The sequence below is a fragment of the Notolabrus celidotus genome, chromosome 6, assembly GCF_009762535.1.
Source record: "Notolabrus celidotus isolate fNotCel1 chromosome 6, fNotCel1.pri, whole genome shotgun sequence".
NCBI lineage: Eukaryota > Metazoa > Chordata > Actinopteri > Labriformes > Labridae > Notolabrus > Notolabrus celidotus.
The window spans coordinates 14675269-14691560 of record NC_048277.1 but is presented as its reverse complement, the minus strand read 5'-3'; the positions used below and the strand labels follow the sequence as shown (position 1 = coordinate 14691560).

Below are 16292 nucleotides of genomic sequence, written 5' to 3'. Positions count from 1 at the left end.
AGTCTACATTGAAAGACATGTAGTCTATGGCTAGCAATGAAATCATCTCTTACATACTTAAAAAATATGGCAAATTGATAATAGAATAATGCAACCACAGATGTACAGCACTTCACTTTATTAGTGCAACCAAGTAACAATGATGGGCAACATCTGAGCTTTCTCTTTTCTCAAAAAATATAAAATGAGCTAAGAAAAAAACAAAAGAGCCAGCAAAGGAATCAGGAAGCTGCCTTACTGAAATAAATAATAATAATGATCAGAGGATCAGTGCATTAATGACCTAAATAGATCTGAATGACAAAAATGGCCACAAATGTTTCTCAACTCAACTCAGACTCAAAATATACCTGCTTAATCATGATATTCATCCTGCTAAGTGGTCGACATAAAACAAAGCAAATGTCACATTTTTTTTATTTGAGTTAACATAAACTCCCAGTTTTTCCGTTCGCTGCTTAGCTCTCACAGTGCTCAGTCCCAGCTCTGCTCACAGCAGAACTTTGTTTTGATTGGTCAGCATGGCGGCCATGCGGCCAATCATATGTGAGGATATAGGATTCAGGTGATGGAGGGGAGGCTGTGTATCGTGGCTACATCTGTTCCTTCAGAGAGCGTCTTCTTGAAGACCGGGCAAATACTCACTGAGAGGAGAAATCGGATCAGCCCATCCAAGCTGAGGCATCAGATTTTTCTCAATGCCAACCCAAGGACATTAATCATTTTTTCTAAAGTTTGGTTCTGGTTCTGTTTACTTGAGTTTCGTTCCTGTTCTGTTTCTGTTTGCTCGAATTTGGTTCTGGTTCTGTTAGCTTGAGTTGGTTCTGTTTCTGTTTACTTGAGTTGGTTCTGGTACTGTTTGTTTAAGTTTGGTTCTGGTTCTGTTTGCTTGAGTTTGGTTCTGGTTCTGTTTGCTTGAGTTTGGTTCTGGTTCTGGTTCGGTTTGCTTGAGTTCGGTTCTGGTTCAGTTAAATTCTGGTACGGTTCTGGTATGGTTCTGGTTCTGGTTCTGTTCTGTTTCTGTTCTGGCTCGGTTCTGGATCAGTTCTGCTTTGGTTCTGGTTCGGTTCTGGTTCAATTATGTTTCTGGTTCGGTTCTGGTATGTTTCTGGTTCGGTTCTGGTTCAGTTCTGGATTAGTTCTGCGTCGGCTCTGGTTCGGTTTCGTGTTGGGGACTGGTTCGGGTCTGGTTGGGTTTGGTTCTGGTTCTGTTTGCTTGAGTTTTGTTCTGGTTCTGTTTGCATGAGTTTGGCTCTGGTTCTGTTTGCTTAAGCTTAGTTCTGGTTCTAACCCTAACCCTAATCCTATCCCAACCCAATCCTAACCCTAACCCTAACCCTAACCCTATCCCGAATCACAACCCTAACCCTAATCACAACCCTAACCTTAAACCTATCCCTAATCACAACCCTTACCCTAATCCTAACCCTAGGATCAGGGTGAGAATGGTTTGTAAAAGAATAAATGCACAAAATCGGGCAATTATAAGGCTTCCAATAAAAACAGTGTACGTTGGTTCTGTTTCTGTTTACTTGAGTTGGTTCTGGTTCTGTTTGCTTGAGTTTGGTTCTGGTTCTGTTTGCTTGAGTTTGGTTCTGTTTCTGTTTACTTGAGTTGGTTCTGGTTCTGTTTGCTTGAGTTTGGTTCTGGTTCTGGTTCGGTTTGCTTGAGTTCGGTTCTGGTTCGGATCGATTCTGGTTCGGTTCTGGTTATTTTTGCTTGAGTTCGGTTCTGGTTCAGTTCTGGTTATGGTTCTGATATGGTTCTGGTTCTGTTCGATTCTGGTTCGGTTCTGGTTTAGTTCTGGTTGGGGACTGGTTTAGGTCTGGTTGGGTCCTGGTTGGGTTCTGGTTCTGGTTCGATTCTGGTATAGTTCAGGTTTGGTTCTGGATCAGTTCTGGTTCGATTCTGGTTTGGTTCTAGTTCGGGATTGGTTCAGGTCTGGTTGGGTTATGGTTGGGTTTGGCTCAGGTTCTGTTTGCTGAAGTTTAGTTCTGGTTCTAACCCTAACCCCATCCCTAACCCTAACCCTAACCCTAATCATAATCATAATCCTAACCCTAACCCTTATCCTAATCCTAATCCTAACCCTAATCCTAACCCTAATCACAACCCTAACCCTAATTCTAACCCTAACCCTAATCCCTAACCCTAACCCTAATCCTAACCCTAATCCTAACCCTAATCACAACCCTATCCCTAACCCTAATCCTAATCATAATCCTAACCCTAACCCTAACCCTTATCCTAATCCTAATCCTAACCCTAATCCTAACCCTAATCCTAACCCTAATCACAACCCTAACCCTAATTCTAACCCTAACCCTAATCACAACCCTATTGCTAATCACAACCCTAACCCTAACCCTAACCCTAATCACAACCCTAACCCTAATTCTAACCCTAACCCTAATCCCTAACCCTAACCCTAATCCTAACCCTAATCCTAACCCTAATCACAACCCTAACCCTAACCCTAATCACAACCCTATCCCTAACCCTAATCACAACCCTAACGCTAATCACAACCCTAACCCTAACCCTAATTCTAACCCTAACCCTAATCACAACCCTAACACAATTCTAACCCTAACCCTAATCACAACCCTAACCCTAATCACAACCCTATTGCTAATCACAACCCTAACCCTAACCCTAATCACAACCCAATTGCTAATCACAACCCTAATCCTATTCCTAACCCTAACCCTAATCACAACCCTAACCCTAATCCTATTCCTAACCCTAATCACAGCCCTTACCTTAATCACAACCCTAACCCTATTCACAACCCAAACCCTAATCCTAACCCTAACCCTATTCCTAACCCTAATCACAACCCTTACCTTAATCACAACCCTAACCCTAATCCTAACCCTAACCCTAATCAATACCCTAACCCTTACCCTAATCACAACCCAAACCCTAATCCTAACCCTAACCCTAACCCTAACCCTAATCCTATTCCTAACCCTAATCACAGCCCTTACCTTAATCACAACCCTAACCCTAATCACAACCCTTACCCTAATCACAACCCTTACCCTAATCACAACCCAAACCCTAATCCTATTCCTAACCCTAATCACAGCCCTTACCTTAATCACAACCCTAACCCTAATCACAACCCTAACGCTAATCACAACCCTAACCCTATCCCTAATCCTAACCCTAATCACAACCCTAATCCTAACCCTAATCACAACCCTAACCCTTACCCTAATAACAACCCTAAACCTAACCATTATTTTTGCAAAGTTAAGGTAAAATACACGGCTACAAAAGATCCTTAATTAAGAGCCGTTCCGGAGCCGAAAGAGCCAGCTCTTCTTTGGGGGCCGAGTCAAAAGAGCCGGCTCTCTGAAAAGAGCCGAACTTCCCATCACTAAAGCACATGCTTACTACAATTTGCACTCTTAGATGCCCTTGGAACTATTTGTATTGTAAAATGTATCAATGTAAATACTTCAGACCTGTACCATAGTGATAAACAGATAACACTTCAATTTGAATCAAGTAAATACCACTTGTATACTTTAAAACAGAGGGTCATTTCATTCCTTGTGGACTCAACATGACAGCATTTATACTTTTCAAGTAATTGATCTTAAACGCTTTCAGAAAATTAACAGTAGCAAGACTCACATATCCCTTCGAGCCACCAAATGGTATCATAACAATGGTGTATGCTATTTTGTAATGACAGAGCACAATTTTATCATTTATTAGAAATGTATTCAAATGTTTTCACAGACCCCCAAGCTCTCTGCCCGACTCCACTGGTCACACTATAACTTAAATATAAGACTCTTTGAATCAAAAGAGCAGACCACAAGGTTAATGTACCATAAAACTAGACAATATACCCCCGTTTTCTGTGAATGCATGATTATGAAGTGAAGGAGAAAAGATGTGAAAAAAGTTGCGCAGTGTCGCTGTCTTTTCAAGCACGGCGTGCACTCAACTTTCAATGAATGGGGATGTGTTTTGTTAATAGGGTCAGGTCGCACGCAGCCATGTTGGAATAATTTTCTGGGACTATATGTGATTTTCTAGGACATTTGACCTTTTCTCCCTTTTTCCAGGTGTTTTCCAGTATTGGAAAACTGGTCCACTGTTTTCCAGGTTTTCCAGGACGCGTGGGAACCCTGTAAAGCCATGCTGTCTGATTTCTGTCTACTAAACTGTGGAACAAACTTTCTTCATATTACTATGTTAAGTTGAACACGCTACACATTAACACAAAATTATTCATCTTACATTAACACTAGTTATGTTCAGAGATGAGGCTTCAATTGAGATTTTTAATGGCATAAGATTATGAGTTCAAAACAATAATACCACATTTAAAAGCTAATGGCTTCACAAGAACCATGGACTAACTGTGTCATTTATCATCTAATAATTTCAATAATCAATGACTGGTGGACTATCAAATATGATGTCAGAGGCAGATCTGTACCAGACATGCTTTTGTTGTATGTAGTTGTCCACTCAACTCAGTGATGTGGTTTAAAATATTAAGACATTTCTTTCTCTAGATCTTCATCTCTATGTGAGATGACAGGATGACAAAAAAAGTACCATCTAGTGTAGGATGCAAGAAAAGTTATGACAGTTCGGTGGGAAGTGAAACAAAGTGTGAGTTTTAACATTACAGTAATGGAAAGCTGTAACATGAAGCTACGGTTCTGCCCACTGACAGGTGTATCAAGGAGAAACTCCTGACAGACTCTGTGCTGAAACCTCTCCAACAGAGCACAGACAAAGACTGCTGCTGTTTTGATGCTTTGCTGATACTGTTTTGAAAAGCTTCATACCATGAACGGTGACAGTGAAGATGAGCACAAAAAGCACCGATCAGAAAAAGCTAACCAAAACCTACAGCAGGAAAACCAAAAGAAAAGTTCCTGACTGATTATACATTTATTTTCATTGGCAGTTAGACAAAACTAAACACTCATGCTGCAGGATAAATGCCACACTCCATTCCCCAACACAGCGACATGAAAACGGTGGCTTATTTTCCCATCATATCATGTCTTGCCTGAGGACGAAGAAACAGTATTCAAAGAGGGATGAGGAGGTGGAAAACGAGACAGGCTGTTTGATTTTCTATGTTGAATTAAACATTAGCCAGTGTCTCAGACCAGACGTTTCAAAATGACAAATGAGCCCAATATCCAGAGCAATTACAGGCCCGTCGTACTCTGTGTGTCCACATCGATGCCCTGTGTGCTCTGAGGGGAAACTAGTTAGTCACACTAATACTCTCACCAAATTCAAATCAAGTCAAACTTACATGACAGAATATCTTAGCAAACCTCATGAAATTCCATGTTTGCTCTGCAGCCACGAGTTTAACTTAAGTCAAAGACTTGCACACACTTGGGTCAGCACTTGAAAAGAAACATGGAATAGCACAGACTGAAATAGTCTAGTGCAAGTTGCATTATATGATAGAAAAATGCAGCAAATGGCAGGTTCAACTGAAAAAACTTAGTAGCTGAATGTTACCATTAACATACAATATGACGTCAAGGTCCTCACATGGATCAGAAAACAGGAGTGCACCACACACAAACACACACAGCATGCATTGCCCGTCCTCTAGGCTGCTGAAACATTGATTTCAGTACAGTGACTTTCTCAACAAATCACCTCGGATTATACTCACTTTTAGTTCTTTTTTTAGAACCTGTGATCGGTTTTGCGCTTTGAGCTCAAACAGTAATTACCTGTGATCATTGATGTGTGTGTCAGTGAAGAGAAGGAGGGGCTGAATGGAGCAGAGAGTGCACTCATAAGCGTGGATCAGGACAATACATATCAAACCTCTTGTGGGGCCATAGAAAGCAAATCGAAAATGGGCCATCAGCTAGTAGCCCTGTCATACAGCGTAGATCCTGAAAACCTGGTTTCAGCCGAGCAGATTGACATCCAGTGTTGTAAACAGAGGCGTAGTGTGTGTGTGTGCATATGTTTGTTTGTTTCGTACTTGACCTCACAAAGCTTTAACATGCAGACAGCAGAGCAGCAGGAGAAAGGAGCGACCAAAGGCATGTAGTAATTCAGCATAATTATTGATCAATAACAGGACTATCTTGGTACAAATATTCATCCTTTATTTGGTAAAGAGACCTCTGTGCCTGCAGTATTCTATATTTTATTCTACTTAATTTTAAACTTTGAAAACGTTACTAAAACCAAAAACTGAGAGCTCTGACAGAGAAATCTACATAATGAACTTGAAGTCAACACCTAATGGGACAACAATTATATGACTTTAAACAGTCTGATGAGTAGTTAGTTTCAGTTAGTTTCAGTTTTGGCACTCACTTGATTGGTCCATAGCATGGGTGGTAACATTATTCAAAACCAGCAGAGGTTAGCTGTATGGCTGAGTCAGCAACAACAGATGTTATGTATATTATTGGAGATTATTTACACATACATTTCTGTCTTTTTTGATGTTAAAGCATTCTTATAAACAATTAAATGATTAGATTGAGGGTGTAGAGGGCTACTTTTGACCCACAGGCTGCATATTATAGAGGTCTGCATAGTAAGGCTTCAACTATTACAGGACTTGAATATGTGAACAAAGGTTCATGTTTATCTTTTCAACAGCAGGTGGGATATTTCATAGACCAAAGTGATTCAACAATGATGGACTAATATTTTCACCCACAGAGCCATGCTGCTAACAGGGCTAAAAACATGTGGCCGAAAGTTCATAAAAAAACATGTTTTTCCATAGAATACTGATCATAGTTGTGATGTTCCGAGTTAACAGTGGTAGTTGTGATGCATGAATGGAGTTCCATCAAAGGTTACACTAGTCCTCAGTTTGTGAGGATCATTTCACACAAACCTTTTGAAGAGATTGCATCTCAGTGAGCCAGAGACAGAAATTATCTAAACCGACTGAAACAAGTACAGTTTACCAACTGGTACTAACTCAGAACAACCAGCAACCATGTTTGCAAACCAAAACAGTTCCCTCATCGCTCAAATGGAGCTTGTTAAGAGCTTCATGAAACTGACTCCAGAGGAGAGGAAGAAGGAGGTCAGGAGAAGGATGTATGAGGAGCTGAGAGCTGTGGAGATGGAGCGCAGAGAGCGTGCCATGAACCAGCTCAAGATGGAAAGAGAAGAACAGGAAGAAAGGGTGAGAAGACAGAGAGAGAAGTATCTGGAAGAGATAAAGATACAGGAGGCCAAACAGAGAGAGGAGGAGGAGAGAAAGGCCAGTGAACTGAAGGCCCTGCAGAAAGCAGAACAAGAGAAGCTTTGCTGGAAAAAAGTGATGCAGGTGGAGGAGGAGCCAGGCAAAAGGCCCAGGTACACAACCTGTGCTCTGAAAGAGGAGCAGCAGGAGAGTCAGGAGGAGGCTGAGCTTTACCGCCCACAGAGAGTGAGAGACAGAGCCAGCCATGATCGCCTGACCTATGACCTGAAGGCTCCCAAACATCAGGGTAAAAAGAAACCCTGATGAATAACTGGGTTGGAGAGCCAAAGACAGACAGCAAGCCTGTCAGAGAGAAGCCCGACCCAGTCAACTCCACCATTGCTGCAAAGAAGGCCCCGCAGTCTGAAGGTTTTTATCATTGTTTAATCAAAGATTTTAATTACTGCACTTAAGTTATACTAAGATGTATTAATTCTGAAATAATTTTTGAAGTTAAGTCAGTTTTATTTTAATTAATTTAATTTTGTTTATATGATTTTGATTTCAATTTACATCTGTATTATATAGCATGCCACTAAATATTTAACTTTTTAAATCAGTAATAAACTCTTATTTTGTCCTGTGAGTAAAATGTGAACTTTGATCTTCTTTTGACTTCAGAAAAAACAGACAAGCAATCACCTAAACCCAAAGAGCCCAAGCAGTGGCTGCCAGACATACTGAAGGTCCAGTACTGGATGGGCAGATACCAGGACCATAAAGAGAAAAAGGATGAGAAGAGGAAGCAGAAGGCTGAGGAGCAGTATGCTCGATGGACTGCCTTCAAGGCGAGCAGAGCCAGCCATGCTTTCCGGCAAAATGACTCCTACACTGGAGGATTTGCTGCAAACAGAAACAGCATCCTTAAATCTGTATTTTAATGTTCTTCTTTACTTTGTTTCTATGTTGTCTCTTGTTAAGCACAATAAAACTGTGGTGCAGTGAAAACATTCAAGTGTACTGATTACGGTCTTACATAAAAAGATGGTTAAAATGTGTTTACATGTATTAAAGTGAAACTATTTCACAAACTTTTGAGTTTGTCTGGTGATCTTTAGTCACCAGATAAGAAGGTCAGAGTTGTTTCTTGTTTCTCGCCTCTATGCTATGCTAAGCTAAGCTAAACTAACTTTCTCATAACTGCAGCCTAGATGCCACCGGTAAAAGAGTCTGCAGTGTAAACAAGTGTAATGTAAGTCTACTGTAAGAAGTATGATCTAAGCTCTAGCTGTTTGGTAACTTTGGGATTAATTGAATCATTAAAACAAAGTCAGCAAGAAAATAAAAGTTGAATTTAAGTAACTGTGAGATGGTTCACTTAAAGAGCTTCATTACAGAGACTGTAATGTAGGCTACTGCACATCTCTGCTTTATACCCAGGATTACACAGAAGGATAGCTCAGCATTTCTCATGCAGCAAACGGGCTGCAAATACATGAACTATACAACATTTTAAAAAAACCAACTAGAAACCAGGGGAAAATGCAAATCTCATTTGTAAATAATTTTCAACTTTAAATACAGAAACAGAAAATCAACACACTGAGAAACTGCTACATGCTTAAGGCTATTAAAATCTATCACAGTTTCCATGTTTCATACTCCACCATAGATAATAGGTCATTGGAAGATTCCACGGCCTAGAGAGAGACTTAGTGAGGAAGAATAAAAGACAGTGTGAGCATATGAAAACAAACATGATGAGAACATAATGAGTGTGTGTGACAGGATACTATGTAGCTTCCTTTCTAATGTTAAACTGGTATGTCAGGTGTGGGATGGTGCTCTGCGAAGTGTCTCATCACATCTGCATAAAAACAAAATAAGGGGAGATACATGTAATCACTATCGCTAAAAACAGCTTTGATCACTCTAGAGTCAAATATGTTTTCCTACTGGTTTTATTAATGAGAAATCATATCGAGTAATTGAACTTGTGAAATATCAGAGGAAATGTCCAAGTCTATTATCTCGTTGTTGTCTTCTTAAGAAAGAAAAGACTGGATAATAATATTGAAATCAATACAGCCATACTAACTGGCACTGAGAGTGCCCCTTGACAATAGGAGGACAAAGAACACGATAGACAAATAGCTTCTGCCTTTAAGGAGCTATTTGTTCCTGTATCCTCAGACTCATACACATAAACTCTTGGAATGAAAGCCCCAAAAGACTAGAGTGAACTGTGTAATGTTTAACACAAATACATAACTGATATATTAAAATAAGTTGGTGGGAGTAACATAGACAAATACCTGAGCACCAAAAGAGGCACCAAACTCATAACTAAGAAAATCTAAATCTGGGATTCTGTGATGAGTGTGAAAATTATAAGTAATGAATGAGATGATAAAATTGAAATAAAATCTGAATCAGGATGAACTTTTTGTCACTATATCAAGGTGAAATTATTACAGAGGGTGTGCACTGATGTCACTTTCCCATGACCCACCCCTCAGTAGGACCTAGTAGCAACACATCGTGTTACATGGCTGCCTTCAGCAGGTAAAGCTATCAAAAGTCAAAACTCTGAACATAACCTGGTCAGACCAGATGCCTACACTACAGAGCGAGTTCAACGTACCAAATATCTTTTTCCAGATCCAGCTTCACTTGAAAAAAAGTGAACACGCTAAGTGGGCACATGCAGCTGGTTATGGACATGACCCAGAGTAACCATGAGCACATTACCATGAACGTGGAAGTGTAAGCAACATATGAGCAATCACAGAAATGGACAGTCTGATGTCAGCAGATCATTATATCTTTTAAACTCAGAGCGCTATGATATTAGAAAAATATAAATGATTTAAACACTTAATCCAGATTAAAATAAACACTGCTGTGTTTGCAGAAATGAAGGAAGAACTGGCAGATAAAACAAAATGCAGAAAGTGAAATGAAGACTTGTTGTATCACTTACCCATCATTAGTACACAATAGATCTGAATATAATGACCCTCATTTAATATTCCCTAAAAGTGATTTGTCACTATGATTTAATCTTGTGGTGTGTATAGCAGTTTAAGATCAGCAAAGCACAATCAATAACATTCATTAATTTTGTCATAATGAAAAACATAAAGGTCGGCGAAGGCATTTCTCCTGTGTAATCCAGAAATTGAATCACAATATGACGACAAGTAGAATAAATTAATTGAAAAAAATAGAGGTAAAAAAACCTGGAGTGAAACTACAGGAGACAACTATGCAAATATGCTGAATTAAGATGACCAGAATGCTTTAGAGCTGTAGAACAATAGTTTATATATTTCACAGCTTTAAAGGGACAGATGTGCGTGTGCATGTTTAGCACAGTGTGACATAATGCATTGTATTTTACACCAGTAGGCTGTGTGTTAACAGTCTCTGAGGGGTGGAGTTGTAGATGTGACAGTCTTTGGTGTGTGCATTTCACTGTTTCTGCAGCCCAGACTCCATATGTCTGAGGGCGGTTGAACTACAGCCAACCCTAAAAGGCGTTGAAGTGGTAAAGAAACTGAGAGAAAACTGAATTATTGCCAAAGTAAAACGACACAGGCCATATAGTTTAACAGATGGCTCCAGGTCCCTGAGACCACTGCTGATTTATACGGAGGAGGGGAGGTGTGAGGCAGATGTTGAGGGGCCTAGGTGCTCATTTGTGTACGGTTCTACCTTTGTGAATACACCCATGAGTGTGGGGGGTTTGAGCAGTGTGTGTGTGTGTGTGTGTGTGTGTGTGTGTGTGTGTGTGTGTGTGTGTGTGTGTGTGTGTGTGTGTGTGCACATGCAGGTGTGTGTATTAATTGGTGAGGCAGTTTGAGGTCCAGCCTGGCAGGAGTGATAAAACTGGGTCATTAAAGTCCTGCATTGAAATCCCACACCTCTGGACTCTCCATAAAGTTGCCATTACTAATTAACTAATTAAGGCGTGACTTTCTTCTCCTCTTTCACTCACTCCCTCTACAACTCAATCACACCGTTTAATGGCTGACACTTTTCCTCATTCTGTCACAGCATGAGCAGGAGATGTTTTCCATTAGGCTATGTGGAAAGGTCCTGTGTTTTACCAACAAAGATCCAGATGACATTTAAGAAACTTAATGACACTGCTGCATGCTAAATCGTCTTTCATGCCATGTAATCCTTTTAAAATAACAGTCATCACTCTAAAGGGGGTTTATTTGAAGTTAATTGAAGAAAAACACTGAGGTAGGGCTCTGTAATGGAAAGGTTCAGTCAGAGCGTGACTCTAGTTACTCGCCGACTCATCCTAACAATCTCCTTATTCATTGGCCTGCTGCTCATGCACACAAATGGTTGTTTCTATCGCCTTGGGAAAGCATGTGTATTCCCAACTTGTCACTTCCTGTTTCTATTTCAGTTTTTCTCAGCCTTCCTGCAGCTATTCTTTCTAATTCCTTCACAGTGTGGAAAAGAAAGGAGTCAACACACAAAGAACAAGGCTTCCTTTTCTTATTTTCTTGCCAAAAGGTAACTTCCAGATTTGTGTACTATCTGTTACCCTTTCCCTCATGTTTCCTTATAAGAAGCAGTGGTAAACAAATACATTCCCAGGAGGAACAGCCCACCTTTGGCCATGCAATCAAAGCTCAGCACAGAACCGAAAGGAACAGAGCTGTGAATCCACACTATCTGCTCTTTAACAAATGAGTGTAGTGCTATGTTTCTGCGGATTTATGGGAGCCCTGGGCTTACGCTGTTGTGGGCCAGTCACGGTAAATCTGCTATTTTTGTTGAGGTGTGAAATGTATTCCACGGTTAAATCAAACACAGGGGCCTTTCAGTGACAGTGGAGCGTAGACATACATACACACAACGCCGACTGCACACAATCTTGATTTGCGGCATGACTTTTGTACGCTTCATTGAACTGTTTTAACTTGTGCAAACCAACTTTGATGGCCTCATGAGTGGTGAAGTGGGGGGGAGGTGGTGGAGCAGAGAGAGAGTGACAGAGGAGGGTTCCCACATGACCTTGATTCACCGACTGACATAATAACCTGAGCAGTTTTCTGGATGGCTGGCAAAGTCTGCTACCAAGTTCATGATTTGAATAGGAAATGGCACAAGGGAGAGAAATATTTCATAGAAAAGCCTCCAGTGCACATCATTTATATATTCTTCTCTGTACTCTGCCCCATTTTGTTTGTCCTCCTTATTCCGTCTCATCTTCTTCTCTTTGGGAGTTGTGTTCTTTTGGTCTTTGTGCAGCTCTTAAAAGAACAGTATCATTAGTTTGGGTAGGGGGATGAATTGCATGCAGAACTGAGTAAGAAGTTTACTAGGTGTAACGCACAATTTGGGGTACAAGGCTCACTTTTGATGCTTTTGTTTCATTGCAAAAGTGAGCTGCATCCTTGACACCAGTATCAACGGCAGTGAGAAGTATTGTACTATGTTCTGATATGAGTACAAATTGAGCTGTACTAGTAAAAGCTTTGTCACAGACGTGCACTATCATGACCCCTTAGAGCAGCTGCCACTGTCACCCACTGCACTGATGGGATTAAAAAGGCCTGCACATCATTGTGTGTTACAAGCGGCTGCTTCACTGAGAAAAGCATGCCAGGATTCACTGTGACAAGGCTGCCAATATGGTGAAGTTCCTTACAGTGTGAAGCTACACAGCTACCCAAAGGCTGCACGTTGTGGACTGAACGCTATGGAAATTGTCTGGAAGACAGTTCAAACTTATATGTCTCTCAGTGCCCGGGGGGGGGTGCACTGTGAAATACATATAAGTTTGAATACAATACCCAGATACAGTCTAATATTCCAGATTTTAGTCCTTTACCCCCAAGTTCCATGTTTATCCCAATTTCAAACTGGAATTGTCTATGTGATGCTCAACAAACATCAACAACAAACAATTGCCCTGCTCCAAAACAACGTAAAGGTGTTCATTCTTGTCTGCATGTGGCTGAGGGAAGCAGAAATCAGACTGTATATGATCCAGAAAGTCATGTTTAAACAATCTGTCAACTTTTCAACATAGTTCAGAGTTACACATTAAATAAAGGTCTGTTGATCGAAAAACTCACCGCCAATTGCTTACAGTTTAATAGCTTTGAACTTTATTGTTTTGGCTCCCTTTCCAAACTCTAATCAACCCTTTAACAGCCACAGCAGGCTAAAGGTTTTAGTGGTAAAGCTCAGACTATACATAAGCTGCCAAGCACCAAACTACAAACCATGAAATTTAAAGACTAGCTAGTGAAACTAATGGAAGACATGGCGACTAAAGAGTGATATTATTGTTTTTGAACACTGTTCATTTTGGCAGCTATTTTAAATGTAGTCTTAGTCTTAGTCTTTAAAGCAAATGCCTGTTAGCATAAGTTACATTAGAGTCTTTAATGCCCTTTATAGTTTGAGTTGACAAAAACTCATAACATTTTAGTCTGGTTTTAGTCAATACAAAGTCAGTGTATTTTAGTCATCACTGTTACTGTCAACATTTTCTCTTTAAAATCATTCATTCTGTCGATCAGAAACTGTTGTCAAGGTTGCACCAAGTGTTCTCTGCAACATTTCACTTTTACTGGTAACATACCTTAGCTGAATAATTTAGCCTAGACTGTGCTGTCCCTGCGGATCTACCAGAATAAGGAAAAAGTGTAATGCAAACAGAAAACATAAGTTATACAGATGAATGTTCTTTACTCCCAGTAAAGAAACTAAGGAAAATAATCTCTCTTTGGGAATGTGTGCTCAAAAAGAAAAGAGCTGTACTGCTGGTGACAAACAAGCTGGACAGAAATCAACTTCACAGCACTCTGAATGCATCTTCATCTTTGATGATTAAGAGTTGATTAAAACTACGGAAAGTCTCATCAAATATGCTGTCTAATGTATAAAGAAGGATAAATCAGAGTTTTGAGATGACACAGAGCCATTTACAGTTATAGTGGCAAAATATATGGTAAACATCTAATATCTAATTAAAGTCATTAAGTAGCTGGTTGTGGCTTTTTCGCAGCCATACACAGAGAAAAAGAAGAAAATGAAAATGAGAAAGGAGCATAGAGGCAGAGATAATTTGTGCCCAGCATACTTGTTGCAGGTATAAGTGTCCAAGTTAACACTGCACCCCTAAACTAACTGACTTATACAAGGGATTAATACTACGTCATAAAATATCAATGCTGTGTTTTACGGTTATTGTCTACCCCTAAGTGGCCACAATAACAAATAGACCAGGCTTGATCTTATTGATTGACCAAATAACATTAGTTTTATAAGACATGATTTTAAACTCTCTTTTAGGAAGAGTGATTTAGCCTCAGTTCTGAAAAACAAGATGTGAAAGCAATGTTGCAGTGCACATTACATTAGGTGGTTTCATGTGCATGTGCTCGAGCTTCTTTTCATGATATCTCTGTGGAGAATTTTCCTCATCAAAATGATGCAGACGGCAAAGCCGTACAACTGCAAAGGTTCATCACATTGAGTTCAAGGACCCCAGTGTCTATGCTGGCACCAGATTAACCAGCAGGAGACACCACATACAAGGACATGAGAACATATCCCTGTTTATTACATTCTACATCACTTACTCAGTTTGTTTGAAGCTTTCCAAAGAAAAGCAAAGGTGGTTGTTTTGTCAATGTGCCCTTCATGGGCTGTAATTTATTAGTCACATCTGCACACCAGCAGCAAAAAGTTCACAACACACCCACACAAACGACCAAAAACTTCCCTCAGCATCAGTATTGGTATACTTGCTATGAACAGGACATTTCTGTGAAACAACACATTTGTGCCAATTGCACCTTATCTGAAGTGAGCTGTACTTAAAACTATGAAAGCTTGAGACACTGGAGAAACTTAGAAAAAAGCAACCCAAGACTCAATGGCCCAAGGTTAAAGAGCGGTGAAGTGACAAATAGTTTTTCAAAACTGCAAGAAAGGGAACAAAAATATGACGAGACAGTTCAGTTTATTAAAAACTCAAGAAGAAACTAACAAGAACTAACAGGGAGACAGAAATATAGGTGGAAGAGAGTAGCCAGAGGCACTCAGATAAAGTTTGCAAGGAATAAAGATTGACTGAGGGAGAAGTTAAAAAAATCATTAACCTTCAGGGTGCAAAAATGACACTGAAGTTTAGTGAAAGAAGAGAGAAACTCCAGTGTTGCATTTCTGCTGATGATGATGGTCACCACGATGACGATAACCCGGGGCTTGTTAAGAGACTCATTCCAAACACACACCAGTGATCTCTTTTTATCATCCACCCTCCCACTCAAAGTACAGGCTCACACAAGGCGTGTGGGCTCTCGTTTGAAACTCCATCTCAAAATTAAGCTCCACTCGTCTCTGAGCTCTGCCTGGGGTGCAGAACACAGCGACTGAGAGAGGAATGGTGCAGAGGAGAGACAGAGAGAAAGCAGAAAGTTAGAGAGGAAGAGAAAGTACAGCACAAAGAGAGAAGAAAAACTCAAAAGAAGAAGCGTTGAGGAGGAAAGTGATGACAGATAGAAGAGTCGAAAGAGGATAGAAGAATAGCTGAGAGATTTAAACCCTTTGAAAGGGAAAGAAAGTGTCAGATGAATCCATGGAAAAGGGAGAAAAATGCAAAGTTATGTACAGCAAAAGAGGGAGAGCAGATCTTTCTTCTTCACACACCTCCCTCTTTTTCTCACCATCGCTCTGACAGAGTTAAACAGCGGGCGCATGTGAAAGAGAAATGCAAATTGTCCTGCAAGAGGTAAAAGCTTTCTGATGACAGGTAGGAGCGTTTTCATATTCTAACAGTCAGCAATGTAATCAGGAAAATGAAATGACAGGGGCAAGAGATGAGAATATAGGAGGTAAGTTCCTATGTTTAAACCAGATATGAAACTATGTGGAAGTACAGTAAACCCACAGGGACAGAAAGGAAGTAAATGTGGGCTTTTGCATTGCAGAATCATAATACTTGTCATGACCTGGTTGTGCTAAATGCTTTACTCTGATTGGTCAAAACCCCGTCCTCAAGAGGGACACCATGAACAACCATATTACACAATCATATAAAATACATGCTTATTTGGAGGCCGGGATGTGACGTGTC

At 40.2% G+C, this 16292-nt stretch overlaps 2 protein-coding genes across 2 annotated transcripts in view; one reads left to right on the top strand and one right to left on the bottom strand.

Moving 5' to 3' along the window:
• Window positions 1-16292, bottom strand: part of b4galnt4a (beta-1,4-N-acetyl-galactosaminyl transferase 4a) — a 209213-nt gene that overhangs the window by 23947 nt on the left and 168974 nt on the right.
• Window positions 6838-8179, top strand: LOC117814416 (vicilin-like seed storage protein At2g18540). Its single transcript, XM_034685730.1, has 2 exons — window positions 6838-7600; window positions 7853-8179. Exon 1 carries the CDS (start codon window positions 6980-6982, stop codon window positions 7493-7495), a length of 516 nt encoding a protein of 171 aa, XP_034541621.1. The 5' UTR covers window positions 6838-6979; the 3' UTR covers window positions 7496-7600; window positions 7853-8179.

Coding starts and splice junctions, on each gene's coding strand:
- LOC117814416 (XM_034685730.1), top strand. CDS start 6,980: ATGTTTGCAAACCAAAACAGTTCCCTCATCGCTCAAATGGAGCTTGTT.